Source organism: Caretta caretta, chromosome 1 (genome assembly GCF_965140235.1).
Source record: "Caretta caretta isolate rCarCar2 chromosome 1, rCarCar1.hap1, whole genome shotgun sequence".
Taxonomy (NCBI): domain Eukaryota; kingdom Metazoa; phylum Chordata; order Testudines; family Cheloniidae; genus Caretta; species Caretta caretta.
The window spans coordinates 253,600,650-253,621,379 of record NC_134206.1 but is presented as its reverse complement, the minus strand read 5'-3'; the positions used below and the strand labels follow the sequence as shown (position 1 = coordinate 253,621,379).

The following is a 20,730-nucleotide window of genomic DNA, read 5'->3' as shown; positions in this document are numbered from 1 at the left end:
AGGCAATATGCTGCTTTCATTGTGAATACAGAAAGAACCATAGTAAGCAGTCAGTTATAGCTATAACATTCCATTCAATTTCACATTCATTCATACACACACAGGTTCTGCAAGGTTGTTATCATAGTTACCAGACTTAGAGTTGCTTGTGCCAAGCCACTGGCCAGGTGGCCTGGACACGAGGAGGGAGCAGGGCCTTGTCAGATGTGCATCTGATGCTCCTGGAAGTTGGTTTGCAGAATCAGACCCAAAGTCTTCAGGGCCTATTTTTATAAGGATTTATCCTCATTCAAGTCTATAGGGCTTGCTTCCTCATGCTGTTCTCATGTTTGGCTGCCGGCAGGTGCAGAGCACTCACTAATTTTTTCCTGTGGGTGCTCCAGCCCCGGAGCACCCATGGAGTCGGCGCCTATGGATCGAGGTGGAAACACAATCTCAACACATATTAAATGAGACAACCCCCTTCCCACCATAAAAGCAACTTAGTGTCACCATTTGTTAAATTCGTTTTGAATGATAAGAATAACCACACAGCTTGGTATAATCACTCCTACGACAGAATTTACATTGGTGGCATTTGTATCTGTATGTGGTATACTTGAGATGATTGTAGGATAATCTGCTTCTGCTAAGGAGATCTCAGGGTTCACCTCTGGTAGCATTCTCTCAGTATTTGCTGACGAAGTTTGATGTTTCTCTCTCTGTGAGAGCTGATCTCCATTGTTCTCTCATCCCATTCTTGGGCAACATTGTTAGGGAAGAAAGAGTTTGCCTTCACTGTATTAATCATAATTTTACTTTATCATTAATATATTCTACAACAAGAACCCTCTCCTGACCACACTCAGTAACAGCTACTACTGGCATATTCTCTCACTTTATGTCCCTGGGCCAGGTTCTTCGTTAACACAAGCGGCATCCCACTGCAGACACATCTAACTAAAAAGTCATTTGCCAGCCAATGCAATTCTGAACTGCAAACAAAGGAGTCATGCAGCACGGAGGTAAAAGTCCTTCCATATATGGGAGTGCAGCTGGAAAACTACATTTACTTACCGGAAAGGTAGGTAAATTGGAGTGAGTTCAAAGAGCAACCAAAATGGTTAGACAGCTGGAAAGATTAAACTGGGAGGAAAAACTAAAAGAGAAGTGTGTTTAGCCAGTGCCAGATTTACACTTTACATGCACCTAGGCACAGCATCTTCAGCGCCCTGCCCTGCCTACAGCGGACCTTTGTGTTTTCCGTAAAAAATTAAACTAAAAGAAATATAAATGATAATTTAAATACAATAGAACCTCAAAGATATGAACACCAGAGTTACAGACTGAGGGGTCAACAGGCCACGCTGTGGAACCAGAAGTCCTCAATCAGGCAGCAGCACAGACTTTAAAAAAAAAAAAATGCAAATACTGTACTATCTTAGGGCTCAAGGCTTCAGCTGCAGGGTGGTGGAGGGGCGGTCAAGGCTCCAGGCTTCTGACCCTCGGGAGCATCGGGGCACAGAGCTTTAGGTGGGGGGCTCGGGGTTCAGCACCACGACTGCTCCCGGTTTCAGCACTGCAGAAGGTGCTGGGACTCTGGGCTTCAGCCCCGCAGCTCTGTTCCTTCCTTTACACCCACGGGGGGCATCAAGGCTTGGGGCTTTAGCCAGTTTCAGCCCCAGCACTCCCCCTGTAGCTAAAGCCCAGAGCCCTCCCGTCCTCCCCCGAAGCAGAGAGTCGAGCCGTGGAGAGCCCTGAGCCCCGGCAAGGCTGAAACTGGGAATGGAGCTAGCACTCCCCCGACATCTAAAGTGCTGAGCCCCAGTGCTCCCACAGGGCAGAAGCCCTGAGCCCCCTGCCCTGAGCCCAAGTGCTCCAAGAGTCAGAAGCCCCAACTCTGTTTCTCCACCCCCCCCACCACCACATGTGGCTGAAGTCCATAACCTCTTCTTCAAAGTTACAGAACATTTCAGAGTTACAGACAACCTCCATTCCCGAGGTATCTGTAACTCTGAGATTCTCACTTTTTACCCCTTTTAACTTTTAGACACCCCTAGGCACATGCCTCCTGTGCCTAAATGGAAATCCATCTCTCTGTCTAGCCTGGCTAAGGGCTTGATTCTCTACGAAATGCTGAACACTCTGCCCCCAATCCAGCAAGTCACTTAAGTACATGGTTAATTTTAAGCACGTGAGTAATGCCATGCCCTAAGTGACAAGGTCCTGATCCTGCAGACAAGCACTTGCTTAACTTTAAGCACCCAACTAGGGTAGCCAGGAGTCCAGTTTTCGACCGAAACGCCCGGTCGAAAAGGGACCCTGGTGGGTCCGGTCAGCAGTGCTGACTGGGCCACTAAAAGTCCAGTCAGCGGCGCAGTACGGCTAAGGCAGGCTCCCTGCCTGCCCTGGCTCCACGGCTCCTGGAAGCAGCTGGCATATCTCTCTGGCTCCTCGGCACAGGGGCGGCCAGGGCGGCTCTGCATACTGCCCGTGCCCACAGGCACCATCCCCGCAGCTCCCATTGGCCACAGCTTCCGGACCAAGGCAAGCACAAGGGTGTTTGGTTTTCTGCAATCAGAAAGTTGGCAGCCCTACACTCAACTAACCCCACAGGACTAGGCACCTCCTTCAAATTAAAAACGTGCCTGTTTGCAGGATTTGAGAGATGTGAACAGTAAAGAAAGAGGGGTGATTTGGGGTGGGACCAGAAGGCTCTTACTGGGAAGGATTCAAAGAAGCAGCAGTAGCTCCCATTCTGAATTTCTCCCCACATATGTCACAGAGGAAGAGCAGGGCTTGTACCCTGCCAGTCAGTGCAGTGCTCTGCTTTGGGAGTCACCCTCTGCTTGGCTCTGACAGGAGCACAGAACAAGCCTGTTGGCTTCACAGCAGCAGTGAAAACACCCACCAAACAAGTGCAGGGCAGATCTGCCTGTGGCTGAGCCTGCATGTCCCACAGGCTAACTTGGGTCTACCGGTATAGATGCTACTGCACCTATTACAACAAAATGGCCCACCTTGAGTATCACTACACAAAGTAAAACTATTTCCCCATGTTTATTCCCCCCTCCCCCTGTTCCTCAGAAGTTCTTGTCAACTGCTGGATATGGCCCACCTTGATTATCACTACAAAAGGTTTCCTTCCTCCCCCCTCCTGCTGGTATTAGCTCATCTTAAGTGATCACTCTCCTTACAGTGTGTATGATAACACCCATTGTTTCATGTTCTGTGTGCATATAAATCTCCCCCCTGTATTTTCCACTGAATGCGTCCGATGAAGTGAGCTGTAGCTCACGAAAGCTCATGCTCAAATAAATCGGTTAGTCTCTAAGGTGCCACAAGTACTCCTTTTCGCGAATACAGACTAACACGGCTGCCACTCTGAAACCTGTCTTAAGGCTGTACTTAAATAGCTGAAGCCCGCACGCACACAACAAAAGTTGGTCAGGCAGCAGCCAACCTCTGGCGGTGTGCACAGGAGTTCACAGTGATTGGATTTGGAACCGGAGGCTCACTTGAAGCAAAGAAACCACCCACTGAAGCAGGCCACATCAAAGCGCAAAGCAGCCGAGCCGCCCCGCCCGCTGGCTTTCACACATTCGCTATGCCGCTCATCTATGGGCCGCAGACTCTCCGGCTCACAGCCGGCCCCGCCTCCCACGCAGCAGCTCCCTGCGGAACTGCCGCCGGAGCACCCCGCGCACAGACCGCTCAGCAACCGCAGCTGCAGCGCGCCCCGCGCGACCGCCCAGCTCTGACTCTAGGCAGACAATGCCCCAGGGCGCGCGCGAGCAAGATCGCGGCCAGGAGCTTCCGAGCTCACCCCCTCCTCGCGCGGTGCTGTAATTCTCCCCAGGGGGAGAGCTACCGTAAAGTCTGTAGCACTGCAGCCTCAACCTGTTCTTCAGCTCCTTGCCGAAAGGAGCCTGCTCCCGCGCGCTCGCCCCAGCTTTAGAACGCCTTGTCTTGAATGGTTCGGCCACTTGCCAAGAAGGATGGTTTTGTGCCTAAGGGGCAGGCCTAGGCAGCAGCAGGCCTAGGGTCTGTTTCCACCTCTAACAGTGGCCTCATTTTTCCTACCTCAAGCGGGAGCTGTAGGGTTCCTTCATTCATTGCAGTTTTCCTGTGACAGAATGCAACATAATCACATTACATGAAATCCTTTCTTCTTTCTTTTTTGGTTATAAAAACAAGCCCTACCTTTCAGGCATGCACTAAGCTGTGTCCTCTGAACTCAAATACAAGCATCCTGTGCGGTTTACTTTGGTTAAAGTTCATAAGTGACCAGCCTCTCACTGCCCCTTCCTTCCTACTAACTTTCCATGGTTGCTTTTGCTGTGACAGGAAGGGTTGTTTGTTTCTCTTGGTTTCACTCTGCAAAAGAGGCTAGAGATGGAAGAGGGGGAGGATGGTTACACAGCCCTACGCTTCAAAGGAAGAAGGAAAAGATCGAATGGAAGTAAGAATAACATCTCCAGAGTTTATTTCTGTGCCATGTACCACCAGATAGTTTGATTTAGTGCAGTGGTTCTCACCTAGGGGTCTGGGGCCCTCTGGGGGTCTGCAAGCAGGTTTCAGGGGTCTGGCCTGCCAAGCAGGGCTAGCATTAGACTCACTGGGGCTCAGGGCAGAAAGCCGAAGCCCCACAGCCACTACATGGGACTCAAGCTCAGGGCCCTTAGCCCCACCACCGGCGGGCTGAAGCTGAAGCCTAAATGCTGTAGCTTCACGGGGGCTCCTGTAGCATGGGGCCCCAGGCAAATGCCCTGTTTGCTACGCCCTAATGCCAGCCCTGGCTTTTATATGCAGAAAACCAGATGTTGTGGCACGGGTGGGCCGTGGAGTTTTTATAGCATGTTGGGGGGACCTCAGAAAGAAAAAGGTTGAGAACCTGTGATTTAGCGGCTAGAGCAGGAAACGGAGTCACGACTAGAGCTGGGCAAAAATTTCTGCACGCTTTATTTGATGAAAAATACAGTTTTGACTGACCCAACAGTATGTGCAAATTTGGTACAAATAATATTGGCTAGTCACAAAATAGTGGAGGTGGTGGTGCTGCTGCTAGCCCCCCAACCTTTAGTCCAGGGGTGGGATGCAGGTGATCTGGCTTTGAATCCGTGCTCTGGAGCAGAGCCTGAACACCCTTTATTGATTCATCAAAAATTTTAAAAATCAAATCAGGTTCAGTTCAACCTGAACCAATTTTTCCCCCCCGTTGGTTTTTTTTTTTTAACTGCCATCAAACTGAAAGATCAGTTATTTGTCCAGCTCTAGTCGGGACTCCTTGAGTACATCCACATGGCAAGCAGAAACCCAGAGCAGCGAGTCTGGCTCTAAAGACTTGGGTTCAGAGGGCTCATGACACAGTGCAAAAATAGCTTTGTAGATGTTCAGGCTTGGGCTGGAGCTCAGGCTATTTTTAGCCAGAGTTCACAGACCCAGGCTCTGAGACTTGCTGCCGCATGTTTCTGCTTGCCATATAGACATACCTCTTCGGTCTTTATCCAATTCTGCCATTTGCTTGCTGCATGACCTCCAATTAAGCATGCTATTTAAACTTCCTGTATCTCAGTTTCCCCGTCTGTAAAATGTACTTGTTTCTGGATGTGGTGAAGCTTAATATTTATAAAACGTTTTGAGACCCTTCAATGAAAAGTACTATAAGGGTGCATAGGCATATTTATTTTCATTATATTTTTCTTTAATGAGATTTGATAATGCCATAACCACAGATAGGTTAGAATACGTTGAACAGAGAGGGCATGATTCCTCTTTCACTCATATGTCAGTGGAGTTACTCCTGATTTACACCAGCATAAGTGAGAGGAGAATCAGGCCAAGAGTCCTAACAGACTTACAGAAGCCCCATTTGCACATGAGATAATGTCTAATATGCCTAGCCTATACCGGCTGCTTTTGTAAACACTTTTGAAGAGAGTGACTGGGTAACAGCTTTTCCCTGGCACTACTGAAGCCACTGATAGGATTTGTCACTCTTCTATGGGTTACTCTTTAGCGAAATTAATACGTTATTTATAAAGTAATTATATCCGGAAGTCATCACAAAATGGTGCCTTAACCCACAGGTTCCTGCCCATTTATGTAAACATCAGCTAAAGCTCCACAGAGCGAGCGAGCACGCGGGTATGTGCTATCCCAGTGCAGCAAAACAGAAATGTGATTCTTAAAAAAAGAGAAAAAAATCACTTTAGGGCAGGGGTGGGCAAACTTTTTGGCCTGAGGGCCACATTGGGTTTCCAAAATTGTATGGAGAGCCGGTTAGGGGAGGCTGTGTCTCCACAAACAGCCAGGCGTGGCCTGGCCCCTGCCTCTTATCCGACCCCGTCACTTCTCGCATTCTGACGGCTCCCCCGGGACTCCTGACCCATCCAACCCCCCCCCGTCCCCTGACGGCCCCCCCGGGACTCCTACCCCATCCACCGCTCCCTGTCCCCTGACCACCCCTGGACCCCCCCAACCCCTGACTGCCCCCTGCTGCCCCATCCAACCACCCCCTCTCATTCCTGACTTGCCCCCTGGGACCCTTGCCCCATCCAACCACCCCTTTTCCCTGTCCCCTTACTGCCCCCAGAACCCCTGCCCCTGACTGTCCCCCGCCACCCCATCCAACCCCCCTTCTCCTTCCTGACTGCCCCCCCGGGACCCCTGCCCCATCTAACCCCCCTGTTCCCCGCCCTCTGACTGCTCCGCCCTCTATCCACATCCCTGCCCCCGGCCACCGCCACAACTCCCCTGCCCTCTATGTGGCCCGTGGGTCGTAGTTTGCCCACCTCTGCTTTAGGGCAATGAATAAGCCAAAGCTAATTACATCTTTTGTTGTTCTCTTAGGAGAGTGGTCATCTAGCATATATTTGGAGAGGGGTTTACAGAAGGAAAGGACTGCAACTCAGCTGTTCTCAACCTTTCCAGATTACTGTACCCCTTTCAGGAGTCTGATCTGTCTTGCATATCTCCAAGTTTCACCTCACTTAAAAACTACTTGCTTACAAAATCAGGCATAATAATACAAAAGTGTTACAGCACGCTATTACTGACAAATTGCTTACTTTCTTATTTTTACCATATAATTATAAAATAAATCAATTGGAATATAAATATTGTACTTCCATTTCAGTATATAGTATATAGAGCAGTATAAACAAGTCATTTGTCTGGATGAAATTTAAATTTTTACGGACTTCGCTAGTGCTTTTTATGTAGCCTGCTGTAAAAATAGGCAAATATCTAGATGAGTTGATGTACCCCCTGGAAGACCTCTGCATACCCCTGGTTGAGAACCGCGGCTGTAACTTATCTGATCTCTGAGTAAAATGGAAGCAAGTATATTTGTATCATGGACCTAGAGAATGTAGAGTAAGAATTTAGAGGGTGAGGTGTGACTGAATGATTTGGGAGTAGTGGGAAATGGGTTGCCATGCAGCTCCACCTCAATGGTTTGAATGACTCAAGGAGATCGCATATAGAACCTTTTATCTCTAGGGCACAGTTTACATCCACTCTCAGGTCATGGGGAATGGGTTAAATAGAGCCTTCACCTCTGCAGAAGTCACCTTTTCCAATCTTGCCCTATGCATGTGGAGATTGAATAATTCAGGGGGGCTGGAAGGGGATATTGACCCACTCAGCTTTAGGTGCCATCAGTTCCTATCTGTTCTATGCAGGTCAGTCGGGAGTGATCAGAAATCATTCCCATCTGCCAGCTGTTCAGTGCGTTGTGTGAAATTATTTAGGGTTGCAGTCTAATTTCTGATTGGACAATTGTCCACATCACAAAACCCACTTCCATGGCTGGGATTGCTTACCCTTAATTGGCTGGCTCACAAGGAATGAATGGTTTGCTGAGACCGAATTCCCTACTCAGCCCTCGAAGAGGGATCTTCAGATCATGATCAAGTCACTTTGATGGGGGGCTGATGTGTGTGTTGGAAACTTGTACTGCCACTGCTTATACTATACCTGTTTGGAGAGATATACAAAGAGCTTCAGGTTCCTGGACTCGCAACCCAGCACCTTTCACCAACACTGTATTCACGGAAAGTAAACCACCAAAGAACAGAATAGAGATAGAAATGTCCTCTTCCTCCAACCAGGAGGCTGGTACAAGCTCATTGACTACGGGAGGCTTGATGGTATATAGGTTCATAGTTCAAAATACTTAGTCCCTAGATTCATAGATTATAAAGCTAGAAGGGTCCATTGGGATCATCTGATCTGACCTGTATAACGCAGGCCATAGAACTTCCCTAAATGAATTCCTGTTTGAGCTAAAGAGGAGATCGAAACATCCACAATGCCCCATATGAAGCACCATTGCACCATATATACCATGAAAGGAAATTTCTTCCTGACCTCCAGAGAGTAGTTTATGCCCTGAAGCATTAGGAATGAGGGAAATATGTAACCCTTGTAGAGTCACTGCAGATGCTATTCTTATATTTTAATTCCTACAGAGCTATTTGCCTCAGTAGTAACCCAGATCAGTGCCATCTGTTGGGCAATTCTAACTTTCTTTCCTTTTAAGTGCCCCCCTTGCCTTCTGTTATGGGTTAGGATGAATAAAAGTGCCCAGCTGGCCTTAGCCTTGGTGGGTGTCTTACTGTTTCTAACCAGGGGTCGGCAACCTTCGGCATGTGGCCCATCAGCGTAATCTGCTGGCGGGCCGCTAGACATTTTGTTTACGTTGACCGTCCGCAGGCACAGCCCCCGCAGCTCCCAGCATCTGCAGTTTGTCGTTCCTGGCCAATGGGAGGTGCAGGAAGTGGCAGCCCGCCGCTTCCTGAAGCTCTCATTGGCCGGGAACGGCAAACCGTGGACACTGGGAGCTGTGGGAGGCTGTGCTTGTGGACAATTAATGTAAACAAACTGCCTTGTGGCCCGCCAGTGGATTACATGCCGAAGGTTGCCAACCCCTGATTCTAAACTATGCTAACAGCTCCTTCTGTACTTGCAGCTTCTTCCAGGTCTTCTCCATTTGGCCATCCATTTACCATATCCCTAGGAGTAGCGGTGACCATTCTGCTTGGGACTGTGACGGGTTTGACTGTTCTGAGTAAGTTCTGGCTCCTTGTTTCAAAGCCAAGAAGTCACAAGAAGGGGAGGGTTAATTCAATAAATGGGTTAGACATGCCATAGGACCTCCATTTTCATGATCATATCTTCCATCCCTAATCCATTTGCCCTGAATATTACACTGGAAACACAACAGCTAGAGATTTCTAGCGCTCAGCCATTTTAATTGATGGAAGGAAAAGAGAGCCCATTGAAGAGGGAAAGAGTTTACATTTAGAAAAGCTTGGCATTTTCATTCACTGCTACTTGTCCATTTGGCAGGATGAGACAAGTGTAAAGCAATGACTGAGGCATAAAAGCAAACCTCTGCCACAGGCAATTTGGAGAGACAATCAGGCCATCTGTGGCAAAAAAAGGACAATATTAGATGGGCCTCATTTTTCCTCTATCAGCTCATCATAGGGTGACACTGCCCTTAGGAGTGAGCAGGGCCAGTGCCTCTGTGACTCATCAGCTGTCTCCCAGTTGTTTTAAAAGAACCTCTGAACGGCCATACTGGGTCAGACCAAAGGTCCATCTAGCCCAGTATCCTGTCTTCTGACTGTGGCCAGTGCCAGATGCTTCAGAGGGAATGAACAGAACAAATAATCATCAAGTGACTATGATCCATCCTCTGTGGCCCATTCCCAGCTTCTGGCAAACAGGGGTTAGGGACACCATCCCAAAAGAGGGCATCTGGGCTGAGAGGGAGAGAAACCTGGCCAGTCAGAGCTCCCAGAGAGCGGGAGATGGGAGGAGTTGTCTGGTAGAGCCTATAGGGAGCAGATGCCTCTCTGCAGGCCTTCCCTGGAAAGGGGTGGGAATTATTAGGAAGGCAGTGGAGTGGCTGGCTAGCTGACCTTCCTGAGCCAGATAGACAAGCCAGGAGAGAGCTTAAGACTGAGAGCAGCAGAGGGAGATGCTTGCTGGCTCGTGGAGCCAGAGACCTGAAGCCGAAGGGACAGAGAGGGCGGAAGGCTGGGAGAGAGGCATGGTGAGGGATGCCAGAGCCTGTGGTGAAGGACGCTGATTGATTTGATGTTGGGAATATGATTATGGGACTTGGGTTATGGGTTTTGTGCATGGGACTTTGGTAATTAACCCTGCAAGGGCTATGGTTGTACTCAAAGATAGTTTGGGCTATTCACTGGGGACTCTGAGAAAGGGGAAACTGAGGCAGGTGTGCCTCTCATGCTGTGGCTTGCTGTAGAAGGGCACTCCAAGCAAGGTTACCGTGTGACACAGCTACTCATTTTGCTTAATCCATTACATATATTTATATCTCTATGTGTTTTCTATTTAAGTCTTTCAAGGCTCTAGTCTCAGCTGCCTCAACAGTGCCCAGAATTTGTCTGAGGAACTCAGTGGAAATACCCAGAATACGTCCGATGACCTTCACAGAAGTACTGTGATGATGCTGGGCAAATTAAGGGAACATTTTTGTGGGGAGTTAGAGAGTGGGAAAGCAGGTAACAGCCTCATGTGATATTCTCCTTCCTATGCATCACTGAAGCATGCAGAAACCTGTATCTTTATTGATAATAGTTCATAGTTTTATGACTGTAGGCATTTATAAAGCCCCAATCACTGTAGTATCTTGGTGCACTTTGAATAATTTAGAGCAGGTTTAGAAACATTTCCCCCTCTCCCCAAATAGACAGTAAATACACCATCGCCCTCTGCAGCACCAAACTGGCTACCCAAAAAGGACATGGGGTGGACCACCTAGTGGTGTGAATGGCATTCCCGCAACCTGCACTTACTATAAAGTCTGAACAGAGAGATGGATCTTACATCACACTTCAAATGGAGCCAGGGTCAGATCAGATATTTTTTCCAGCAGAGGCAAATTCCAGAGGTGAGGACTGGAACATCCTGTCTATGGTGCCCATGAGTAGCCCCGCTCAGGCAGGAGGCAGGAGCATTCCTGCTGAGCATAGGTGCAATGACTGGACAGAGAGAGAGAGAGAGCTGCGGCCTAGAAACAGGGTCTTATAGGTGATGATCAGTGCTTTGATTATCACCTATCGATGACTTGGCACCTCGGGAAGAGAAAGGAGCATGGGTATAATAAACTGCTGTTGCTCTGCACCACTTAGAAAAAGCAGGCAGCTGCATTCCATGTTAGGTGAAGCATCTGGCTGGTTTTTAAGGGAGTCCCCAGGTAGTGTGTGTTCTTGCAGTCTAGCCTTGAGTAGACAAAGGCAGGGATTGCCATGTCAAGCTCCACATCTGAGAAGAAAGGATGGTCTGTGAAAGAGAGAGGGAGCTGGATAATGAGAGGAAAAAGGAGGGTGGAGATACTCCATTGATCTCTTTATAGGACTCTTTCTTTACCCTGTAGAACATGCCCAGTGTGAGTACTGCCCACTTGGATGGGTTCTGCACCATGGGAAATGCTACTATTTCTCGGAGAAGAAAAAAAACTGGAGTGATAGCAAGTGGTACTGCAGCTCACAGGCAGCCAGCCTCGCTGTGATTGACAATGAGGAGGAGAAGGTGAGAAAACACCTCGTTCACAGTTCTAATGGAGAAAGGGGGAGCGATCCAACAAAGGAACATAAGAAATACCATACCAGAAGGAAGTCAAATGTAGCTCACTTCCTGCCACAGAGGGTCAGACCATTGTATGGTCTGTATCAAGCTCCTGACACACCAGACATGACGAGGAGTCCATTTGTCCAGGGTCCTTTATCTACTGCACCACTACTGGATCAGATCAATGGTGCATCTAATCCATTATTCTCTCTCAGCTTTTGCCATAGTGGAACAAACCAAAGGCTCATCTAGCCCTGTATCGTGTTTCTGACATGGTCAATGCGAGATGCTGGTGGGATGTATATCCACAATGCCCTATTATTATACTGGGGGATGGTGGAATTGCTTCCTTGAAAGTCTGTCTTCTCTGATTTTTTCGCTGGGGTCCTGTTGTGACAACTGGTCTATAACTTTTCCCTGCTTAGAAAATTACCATGGAAAGTAGGCTAAGTTATTTTCAATTAAAAAAAATGTTATAAGCGGGTGCAAAAGAATCAGAGAGACTGGATTAGCCTAAACCAAAAAGACCACATTGATATAATCCAAGGACTGTTGAAATTATGCTTGTTAAAACATTATGTGGAGCCAGATATTAATGAATTAAAAGTGGTATGTCAGTTATTAGGCCTAATTGCTGAACAAAACAATGAGGGACGGACTATCCCACCCACCATTCCTTTTGTGAGTCCTTAAAGAAAAAGACTTCGGGGGAGGACTGAGTTTCACCATCATGGCTGCCACCCCCACCACCTCCTGGAATCTGTGGGCCTTCGTTATCCTCACCTGAGAGTATGCTTGCACAGGGATAAAAACCCACGGCTGACCTGGGGCAGCTGACTTGGGCTCGTGCTCCAGGGTTGACAAATGACTGTGTAGATGTTTGGGCTCAGTCTGAAGCCTAAGCTCTGGGACCCTGTGAGGGTGGACAGTCCCAGGGCACAGGCTCCAGCCTGAGCCCAAACATCTACAGAGTGATTTTTAGCCCCACAGGCCAAGCCCCACCAGTCTGAGGCAGCTTCCTGTGTGGGGAAGTGAGATTATGCCAATAAGGCCCCATGTCACTTCACAAGCTAACCAGAGTCCCTTCAAAGTATCCTACTTCTGTCTAAGGACAAAGTACAGTAATAGAGATCTTTCTATCCAAAGTATCCACTAACATCAGAGAATCCTGGAAAGGCCTTATTATTATTATTATTATTTTATTACTATTTTTAGGCTGCACTTAGTCCAGTGCCCGCACCCCACTAGCCAGTTCAGTATTGTTCCTTGCAAAATATGCTCACTGTTCTTTATCTAACTCATTTCTTTAGAAGTTTCTAGATATGGTGTTTTAACCACTTCCCCAGGGGACTATTATGTATTCACAAGGGAAAGTTTCAGAGTAGCAGCCGTGTTAATCTGTATCTGCAAAAAGAAAAGGAGTACTTGTGGCACCTTAGAGACTAACAAATTTATTTGAGCATAAGCTTTCGTGAGCTACAGCTCACTTCATCGGATGCGTCTCACGAAAGCTTATGCTCAAATAAATTTGTGAGTCTCTAAGGTGCCACAAGTCCTCCTTTTCTTTTTACAAGGGGAAGTGAATGTTGCACTCAATTAATATGGGCTCAGAAAGAATAGTCTTGCAGTTAACACGCAGGTCTGGGAGTCAGGAGACCTGGATTCCATTCCTACTCTTGTCACAAGCTTGTATGACTTTTCAAATAACCTAAACTCTTTGGGTCAAATTCACCTATGTTCAGAAGGTCAAAAACAGTGTCTAAGCACCACTTAGTGGCATTCATTGGCCTGCTCCACAGGGGTGAATTTCACTCTTTGTACCTTAATTTCCCCATTTTTAAAATGGGGTTAATAAGCCTTAGCTGATATTCATAAAGAGCTCTAGAATGGAAGGTGTCATGAAACTGCACATTATTATAATTTTATTTATGGATTATTTCCCATAAGAGCATTGGGACAACTGGTTACACGTTTTTCTTTCTTTTGCCTTAATTAATATTATCCTATCAATCTGAAACAGTTTTGGTCTTGTATCTTCCAGACCTTTATTATGAACAGGATGAAGATGGAAAAAGGCTACTATTGGGTTGGACTCAGTAAGGGGAAGGACGGATGGCTGTGGGTGACTGGTGCCGGGTTACCAGCAGAGAAGTATGTTGAATCCATTCCCTTTTATTATTATTAATTTTAAACTATTTGGATCAAATAAGGATTCTATTGTTTAAGCAATGTCCTTACTGCACTAAACGAAAAGATCACAGGACTGAAGAGACCCTTGGCCCATCTAGTCTGGTATCCTGTCTGTGGCAGACAGGGCCGTCCTTAGGATTTATGGGGCCCTATGCAGTATTTTTAAACTGGTGCCCTTATGCCCAACTGCAGCCGGGGTTCACATGTGTATTTTAGATAAGGGTGGTCTTTTGAAGGATTTATTTAAAAAATGATATGTATGACAATCCAAGCATTTAAGGCTAAAGATGAATACTCAGATTGTGCATCTAAAAATCTATGCAAGGATTTTTTAGAGATCTGATTTTATAATCTTCAGCAACACACTAATGAAATATTTTTCAAGCAAATTTTAAACTAAGGTCCTGTAGACTAACGTGTTCTGAATAAATATTACAGTAATGGACAATTGTTTTTTGTAAAACTGACAGTGTATACCTGGGGGTTGGCAAATGCCTGTTAAATGGCTTCCTTACCACTTGAAGAAAAGGGGTACTTGTGGCACCTTAGATACTAACCAATTTATTTGAGCATAAGCTTTCGTGAGCTACAGCTCACTTCATGGCTCTTTAACAGTTTCAGTGTGGTACTAATAGGTCTGGCAGACTGGAAGACTTTTTCACTTTTAAGTACTAGATCCCCTCCGGAGGAAGACTCACCAGGCTGCAGCAGCCAGCTGTGGTGGGAGCCTGCAGGAAGGGTCAAATTAGAACAGGGATAGGAAGTGGCGGGAGGGTGGACACTAAGACCCTAAGGACAGCCCTGGTGGCAGAAAGCAGTGCTTGATGCTTTTGAAGAAGGTGAAAGTCCCCCAGAATGCAATCCTATGTTCAACATTGCACAACTGGAGCAGGGGTCGGTGCATAGGAGAAATTCCTTCTGTCACACACAGGTGATCATTTCATGCCCTGAAACAAGATACTGAGCTACAACTACTGTTACTGCTCATGCAATTATGCTACCTCTTTTAAAACCAGCTACAGTAGTAGGCTCTCACCTCCTGCAGCAGTGAGTGCCACAGGTCAACTGTCTTGTGTAACAAAAATTCATTTTATCCATTTGTAATTTGCTGTGTTTTCCTGTGTTCTTGAGTTATTAGGGAAGGGGATGGCAATTAGGATTACCTGAGTGACCACCTCTACCATTCCTTTTGAGGAACACCTCTATTTAATTAATTAAATAGATCTGTTTTATACTGCTGCCCATCACTGTAGTATCTGGGGCCAGATTTTTAAAGGCATGTAGGTGCTTAAAGAAGTGGGTAGGCACCTAGTCAGAATTTCAAAAGTGCCTAGGCACCTACTTCTCATTGATGTGAATGAAATTGGGTGCATAGATGCCTAGTGGGATTTTCAGAAGCACCTATCTGCATCTTTAGGTGCCAAATACCTTTAGAAATCTGACCATCAGTGCCTTCCTTGTAAGACCTATACTAAGTGCAAAGTCCCTTGTGGACCTCATGGAGTTGTTGGCACTTCTCCCTTCTGGGGATTAAAACTTCTGGGGAATGGGTTTTGTTTTACATTTTGTTAATTTCCTATTTTTGGTTGGTCAGTAGGTGGGGGTTTAAGGAGTCAGTGTTTTGAGTGTCATTCTTACTGCAGAAAGGCTTTTTTAAAGAGGAAAGTTTTGCAGCATTTCCTTAAGACAGCCAGATTCTTGATTTGCCAGGTCTCCTCTGGAAAATTGTTCCACAGCCACATCCCATTGGCTCAGAATACTTTGTGCCCAGCTGTCATGTGGGCAGTTCTGGGATTTGTCCCAGAGGTGGACAGCGATCTCAGCAGTTCATAGACCAAAATTTGATCTTCGATGGAAGCTAGGGCTTAATTCACTAATTGCTTTGAGAAATAGTAACCAAGGCCTTAAACTGACAGCTGACTAGAAGCCAGGGAGGGGCTTGAATACAGGCCTGATGTACTCACAACTGCCTAAACCATGGAGAGGGGAGGCAGCCACTTTCTGGACCAACTGCAGCCTGTGCATTTTTTTTTACATTCAGCTATAGATACAGTGAATTACAGTAACCCGGACTCGATGCGACAAATGCATGGATCACTATTGCCAGGTCCTCATCTGGAAGGAAGGAACTAGGTTTCCTAGCAAGCTAACAGTGAAAGAGGGCAGTTTCAGATACTAATGCTCCTTGGATCCAAGGAGCTGAGTAAGGAGTCCAACCGGCCCCCGAGCTTTTTTACCACTTTGAAGAATGGGGGCTGTGTGCCTTCAGTAGAAGGTCATAACAATGTCTCATCTAGTTCTTCAAAGCATTTTCCCTCTCCAGCCAGCATCATTTGGGTCTTGCCTGCATTCAGCTTAAGCCAATTGCTCTTCATCCAAGAGCTGATCTCTTGTAGACATTTTGACATTTTAGTAGTGTCCATGGTTGCATCAGTTGATATTGCGTTCCCATCGTACTCTCGTCCATCTCAAGATTATGCCAGTTGGGATCAGTACTTTCTGCCCACTTATTATGTGTAGTATCATAGCACCTAGGAGCCCTAGTCACGGACCAGGGCCCCACAGTGCTAGCATTGGACAAACACTGAACAAAAAGGCGGTCCCTGCCCCATAGTGCTTACAGTCTTAAAATTCCTCCTGTAGTTTGACTTGAAAACAGGATTCTTCCTTTCCTTTCCTAACCTGTTGTGTAGAGGTGCTTGGGTTTGTTCTAGATAACCTGCAAAGAAAGCAACATATTGGGCCCTTGCCAAAAGTGGCCTGAAAGGGTTCCAGTTTTGTTTTGTATTTTATTTTAAATTTCCACCCCTACATTAGAAATTCAGGTCTTGTCTACCCTCTCTTAACTGAGAGACTCCATGGACAATGGGAGAACTAGTAGGTTTATGACATCACAAATACCAAAGGAGTGAAACTTGAATAACTGAGGTGAGGGCAGGGCAGAGCAGGAAATCCTTAGCCAGACTTTTTAAAACTGCTTGCTTCTGTTAATATCTATTTAATGCAAATGGTTGCGAGGAAAGCTCTCTTAGTGAAAGCTGTTAACATGCCCAACTGGCACATCACTGGAGTAAAATCTATTTCTCTGACACTCTCTTCCATTAGGCTTCATGTTACTGGCAGCAGCGACAGCCATAGCTGTGTTGTTTGTGGAGTGGACGAGATTCTGGCTGAGAGCTGTTTCAACCCCAACAAATGGGTCTGTGAGAAAGCCACCATGGAGTTTCCAACTGTGGAGAGGGTCTCACTGAATTGAAATCCCCTCCCTGGTCCCAACAAAAGCTTGGTAAAAATAGGGCAAGGAGCACAGTTACATCAAATGCAATACTTTGGGCACAATGTAAGGTTTGAGGCTAAAAGACTAAATAGGCCAGAGACTGAACTTCTCTTTTCCCTTGAGCTAGTCTCCCACAGGAGAATCCCTAAATGTGTATGTAATGCAGTGATTCCCAACCGGTGTGCGGTCAGGCCCAAACAGCTGTGCATGGAATTTTTTTAAAAATGACATGAGAACAAGTAGTTCTGATTGGCCACCTTCTGATTGGAAAGGCCGCCTTCTGATTGGCCATCTGCCTCACTGCCCCTCAACGTCCAGGGGCAGAGCAATGGGTCACCTCCTCTGCCCCTCCCCTTCCCTCCTGCAGCTGCCAGCCAGAGGTGAGGGGAAGAGCCCCTGGAGATCGAGGTATGCCAAGGCAGAGAAAAGGTTGGCAACCACTGATGTAATGTACAACGGAGAGAAAAAATAAAAAGTTAAAAAATCTTGACTGATGGTGGAACCTCTGCCAAAACCTAGCTACCCAAGCTAAGAGTCTTCAGGTTAATGTCTCCTACAGCATCTTTGTAGAACTATTGGTCTAGCCAACATCACATCCTTAATACTATATTTTCCCAAGCCCCTTTCCAAGCATCAGCAGCATTGGTAACCACCCAGGCACCATCCACCTCCCTGGCTTGTACAGGAAAATTGAATTGTATATTACATAATTTTTCTTCCCCCTCACAAGCTCCTTGGGGCACTATCTGTTTCTACCCATCCCCCCCCTTTGCAAGGCCTGCCAATAAACATTTCCCCTTTGTTTGAGCATAACTCCATTTAAATTTGCTGTGCAAGATCTCTAACTTTTTATTTGACTCAGATAGCCAAAGTACACAGGCTATTTGTTTCAGGGAGGTCTTGAGGTGAGATCTAAGAATCGGGAGCTAGAGATCTGGCTTCTCATCCTGGCTATGACACCGATTTCCTGTATAGCCTTGGGTCTCTCTCTGCCGTAGTTTCCTGATACCTGAAACTGGGATAATGATAACTAACATGGCTGCTACTCTGAAACCTGGGGTAATGATACTTCCCTACCTCACAGGAGTGTTGTGAGGCTTAAGTCAGACATGGCTGTGAAGCACTCAAATACTACAGTGATGAGTGCCATAGGAATGTCTATAAATAAACAGGCAACCATCTGTAATTAGACTGTGGAATCCATATAGCTCAACCTACAACAACCCAAAATGCGGGACATGAAAAAATCATTCATGCAGGAAGTTTAGAATGCTGTGGGATTTGTTCCTTTAGGGTAAATACCACTTTCTATAACCTCAGGTCAATGATTCTGTATTCCAGATATAAGCAATTTTTCAACCATGAAAATGGGGAGACACCAGGGCTTGAGTCGTGCCAGAATGTTCCAGAATGCCGTTCTGTCACTTTTTTTGTGATGAAGCTGAGTTTGGCAGAGCACTGGGGTCAGTTGCCTCTCACTAGCTCACTCCACCCCAAGCCAGGGGAAGGTGCTCTGGCCCACTGCTGGGATGCACTGGGGACTCGGCCAGAGATCCATGCTGCTGATAGATTGCCAATGCCAGCAGTGAGCCTGTGGGGGTGTCACAGGATGGTTTTTTCACATTTTCCCATGACAAACAGATTTCTAGAATCCCTGCATGAGACTCCTACTACTTCTATAGTGCAACCATCATTTAGAACAGCGGTTCTCAAACTGTGGGTTGGGACCCCAAAGTGGGTCACCACCCCATTTTAATGGGGTCACTGGGGCTGGCATTAGACTTGCTTGCCAAAGAGCCCTGGTTGGTGGGGCTCAAGTTACAGATCCCAACCTGGGGCTTAAACTCTTGGCTTCTGCTTTGGCCCCCCACTCTGGGCAGTGGGACTCGGGCAGGTTCAGGCTTCAGTCCCCACTCCTGGGCTCATGTAATAATTTTTCTTGTCAGAAGGGGGTCGTAATGCAGTGAAGTTTGAGAACCCCTGATTTAGAAAAAAACAACAAAATAAATCCCATATTGTCTTTTAAATCTAGTGGATTTAGTCCAAACATTTTGATTGTATAAGCATTCTACCTTCTGTAAGGCTTACAATAGAAAAAGAGACGTTATTCACATGTAGAAAGACAGTTTATCTGATTCACAAGACACACAAATGTGCAGCTTCTAATTTGGGGTGAAAAGCACATTAGAGACAGATCATCTAGTCTGACTTTCTGTATATCACAGGCCACCAGCACCCACATACTAAACCCAACAACTGAAATTAGACTAAAGTATTATAGCCCACAGGAGTTTAAATTATTATGTGCCATAGGCAGAGAATAGGAGGGACTGAGGTGCACCACTGCCCAAAGTCCCCACAATCGTAGAGAAATGATGACATGAGATACAGTATACGCCTGTTTATCCGAAACCCTGTTATCCTAATATCTGCATTATCCCAATCCCTTCCTTGTTCCTCAGCCTGAGGTACATGCATCTCATGCTAGGGGACAAGGAAGGGATTGGGATAATGCAGAAGTCTGGATAACAGAGCAGAGACTCCCAGCCAGGACTGCGAGGAGGGGGAGTATCTGAAGTGGTGGTTTCAGGAACAGGGAATGCTCTGGCACTGAAGATGTACCTTATAGTCCCTCTCCACTGTGAAGCATGACTTGTTGTGGCGCAGGGCTGAAGCCAAAGTCAGAGCTCCACTGCCCAGGGCTGAAGCTGAAGCCTGAGGGCTTCAGTCCTGGGCAGTGGCAATCAGGTTTCAGCTTCAGCCCTGGGCGGTGGGGCTCAGATTATAGCCCCTTTGCCCAGGGCTGAAGCCCTCAAGCTTCGGCTTTGCCCTTCCCCTCGCCGCAGGGTGGCGGGGCTTGGGCTTTGGCCCCCCTGCCCGGGCAGTGGGGCTTGGGCTTTGATTCCCCCTTCCTGGGGTCATGTAGTATTTTTTGTTGTCAGAAGGTGTCGTGATGCAATGAAGTTTGAGCAACCCTAGTCTAAATAATAGTAGTATTAAGGAGAACCAAACAGTGCATATAGGAGTGTGACATGGAGGAGCACTGTCTGTGATAATCAGTAATCACATTTACTTCTGTCTTTGCTTACTGGATCCTGAACAACCCAAATGAAGTTAAAAAGGCAGAGAATGTGGCATTAGTAACACAAATGTCTCCCCCAGTTTCCACAAATCTTACTCAGATATGGCTTGTATTGTAATAATCATAATATCTAGCTCTTCTATAGTGTATGTGTCTAGTTTGTACTGGTACAAACAATCCTGCCATAACAGACAGTTTAAATAAGCATGGAAACATTAGTTTTACACACAGCTCATCTTTGGTATTTGCTTAGGGCAACAACTCCTTCCCCTCCTCCCTTCCTTCCCTCTCTCCCCCGTGACATTAACCACAAGGCAGCACATTTCCCATTCTCATTCCCCACCACAATGCTTTTGAGTCTGCACACACTGCAGCTTTTCCCTAACTCTAATACATTTTACAGTCACCGCCACTTGTGGCTCACATTTCAGTTCTTAATAGGCCCACTGTATAACAGACTGCTGGGGAAATGACAGTGGGAAAAGGCTACTGTAACCTACAGGAACAAGCCAAGCAGAAGCAGCTCCCTGAAGAAGTGAGGGAGATCACTGTCTGTGACAAGCTATCTGTGCGAAGAGAGGACGGTATGGGA

The 20,730-nt window shown here is 46.7% G+C and overlaps 1 protein-coding gene and 1 long non-coding RNA gene across 4 annotated transcripts in view; one reads left to right on the top strand and one right to left on the bottom strand.

The window, feature by feature from the left end:
* LOC125627543 (uncharacterized) overlaps positions 1–3,935 on the bottom strand; it is a 35,095-nt gene extending 31,160 nt beyond the window's left edge. Inside the window, exons 1-2 of one of the 2 annotated variants that reach the window (XR_012666091.1) lie at positions 3,806–3,935; positions 132–409 (exon numbers count right to left, since the gene is read on the bottom strand). This is a non-coding gene — a long non-coding RNA (uncharacterized LOC125627543). The remainder of the gene's footprint in view (positions 1–131; positions 410–3,805) is intronic. The other variant, XR_007354047.2, reaches the window with a different exon arrangement.
* Positions 3,936–4,219: 284 nt separating this feature from the next.
* LOC125630491 (C-type lectin domain family 2 member B-like) lies at positions 4,220–19,993 on the top strand. 2 transcript variants are annotated; one of them, XM_048836518.2, is made up of 6 exons: positions 4,223–4,441; positions 8,954–9,052; positions 10,356–10,520; positions 11,396–11,550; positions 13,631–13,740; positions 16,885–19,993. In XM_048836518.2, the coding sequence occupies exons 1-6, from the start codon at positions 4,375–4,377 to the stop codon at positions 17,033–17,035; spliced, it is 747 nt and encodes a 248-aa protein (XP_048692475.1). In that variant the 5' UTR covers positions 4,223–4,374; the 3' UTR covers positions 17,036–19,993. The 2 variants fall into 2 exon arrangements, with proteins under 2 accessions (XP_048692482.1, XP_048692475.1); XM_048836525.2 differs by lacking the exon at positions 10,356–10,520 and having other exon boundaries at positions 4,220–4,441.
* Positions 19,994–20,730: the final 737 nt, after the last annotated feature.

Bases quoted from the DNA above. Each gene is read 5' to 3' on its own strand.
- LOC125630491 (XM_048836518.2), top strand. From the start codon at position 4,375: ATGGAAGAGGGGGAGGATGGTTACACAGCCCTACGCTTCAAAGGAAGA. The intron at 11,551-13,630 runs GTGAGAAAACAC...TGTATCTTCCAG, and splicing joins TTGACAATGAGGAGGAGAAG to ACCTTTATTATGAACAGGAT. The intron at 13,741-16,884 runs GTATGTTGAATC...CTCTTCCATTAG, and splicing joins GCCGGGTTACCAGCAGAGAA to GCTTCATGTTACTGGCAGCA.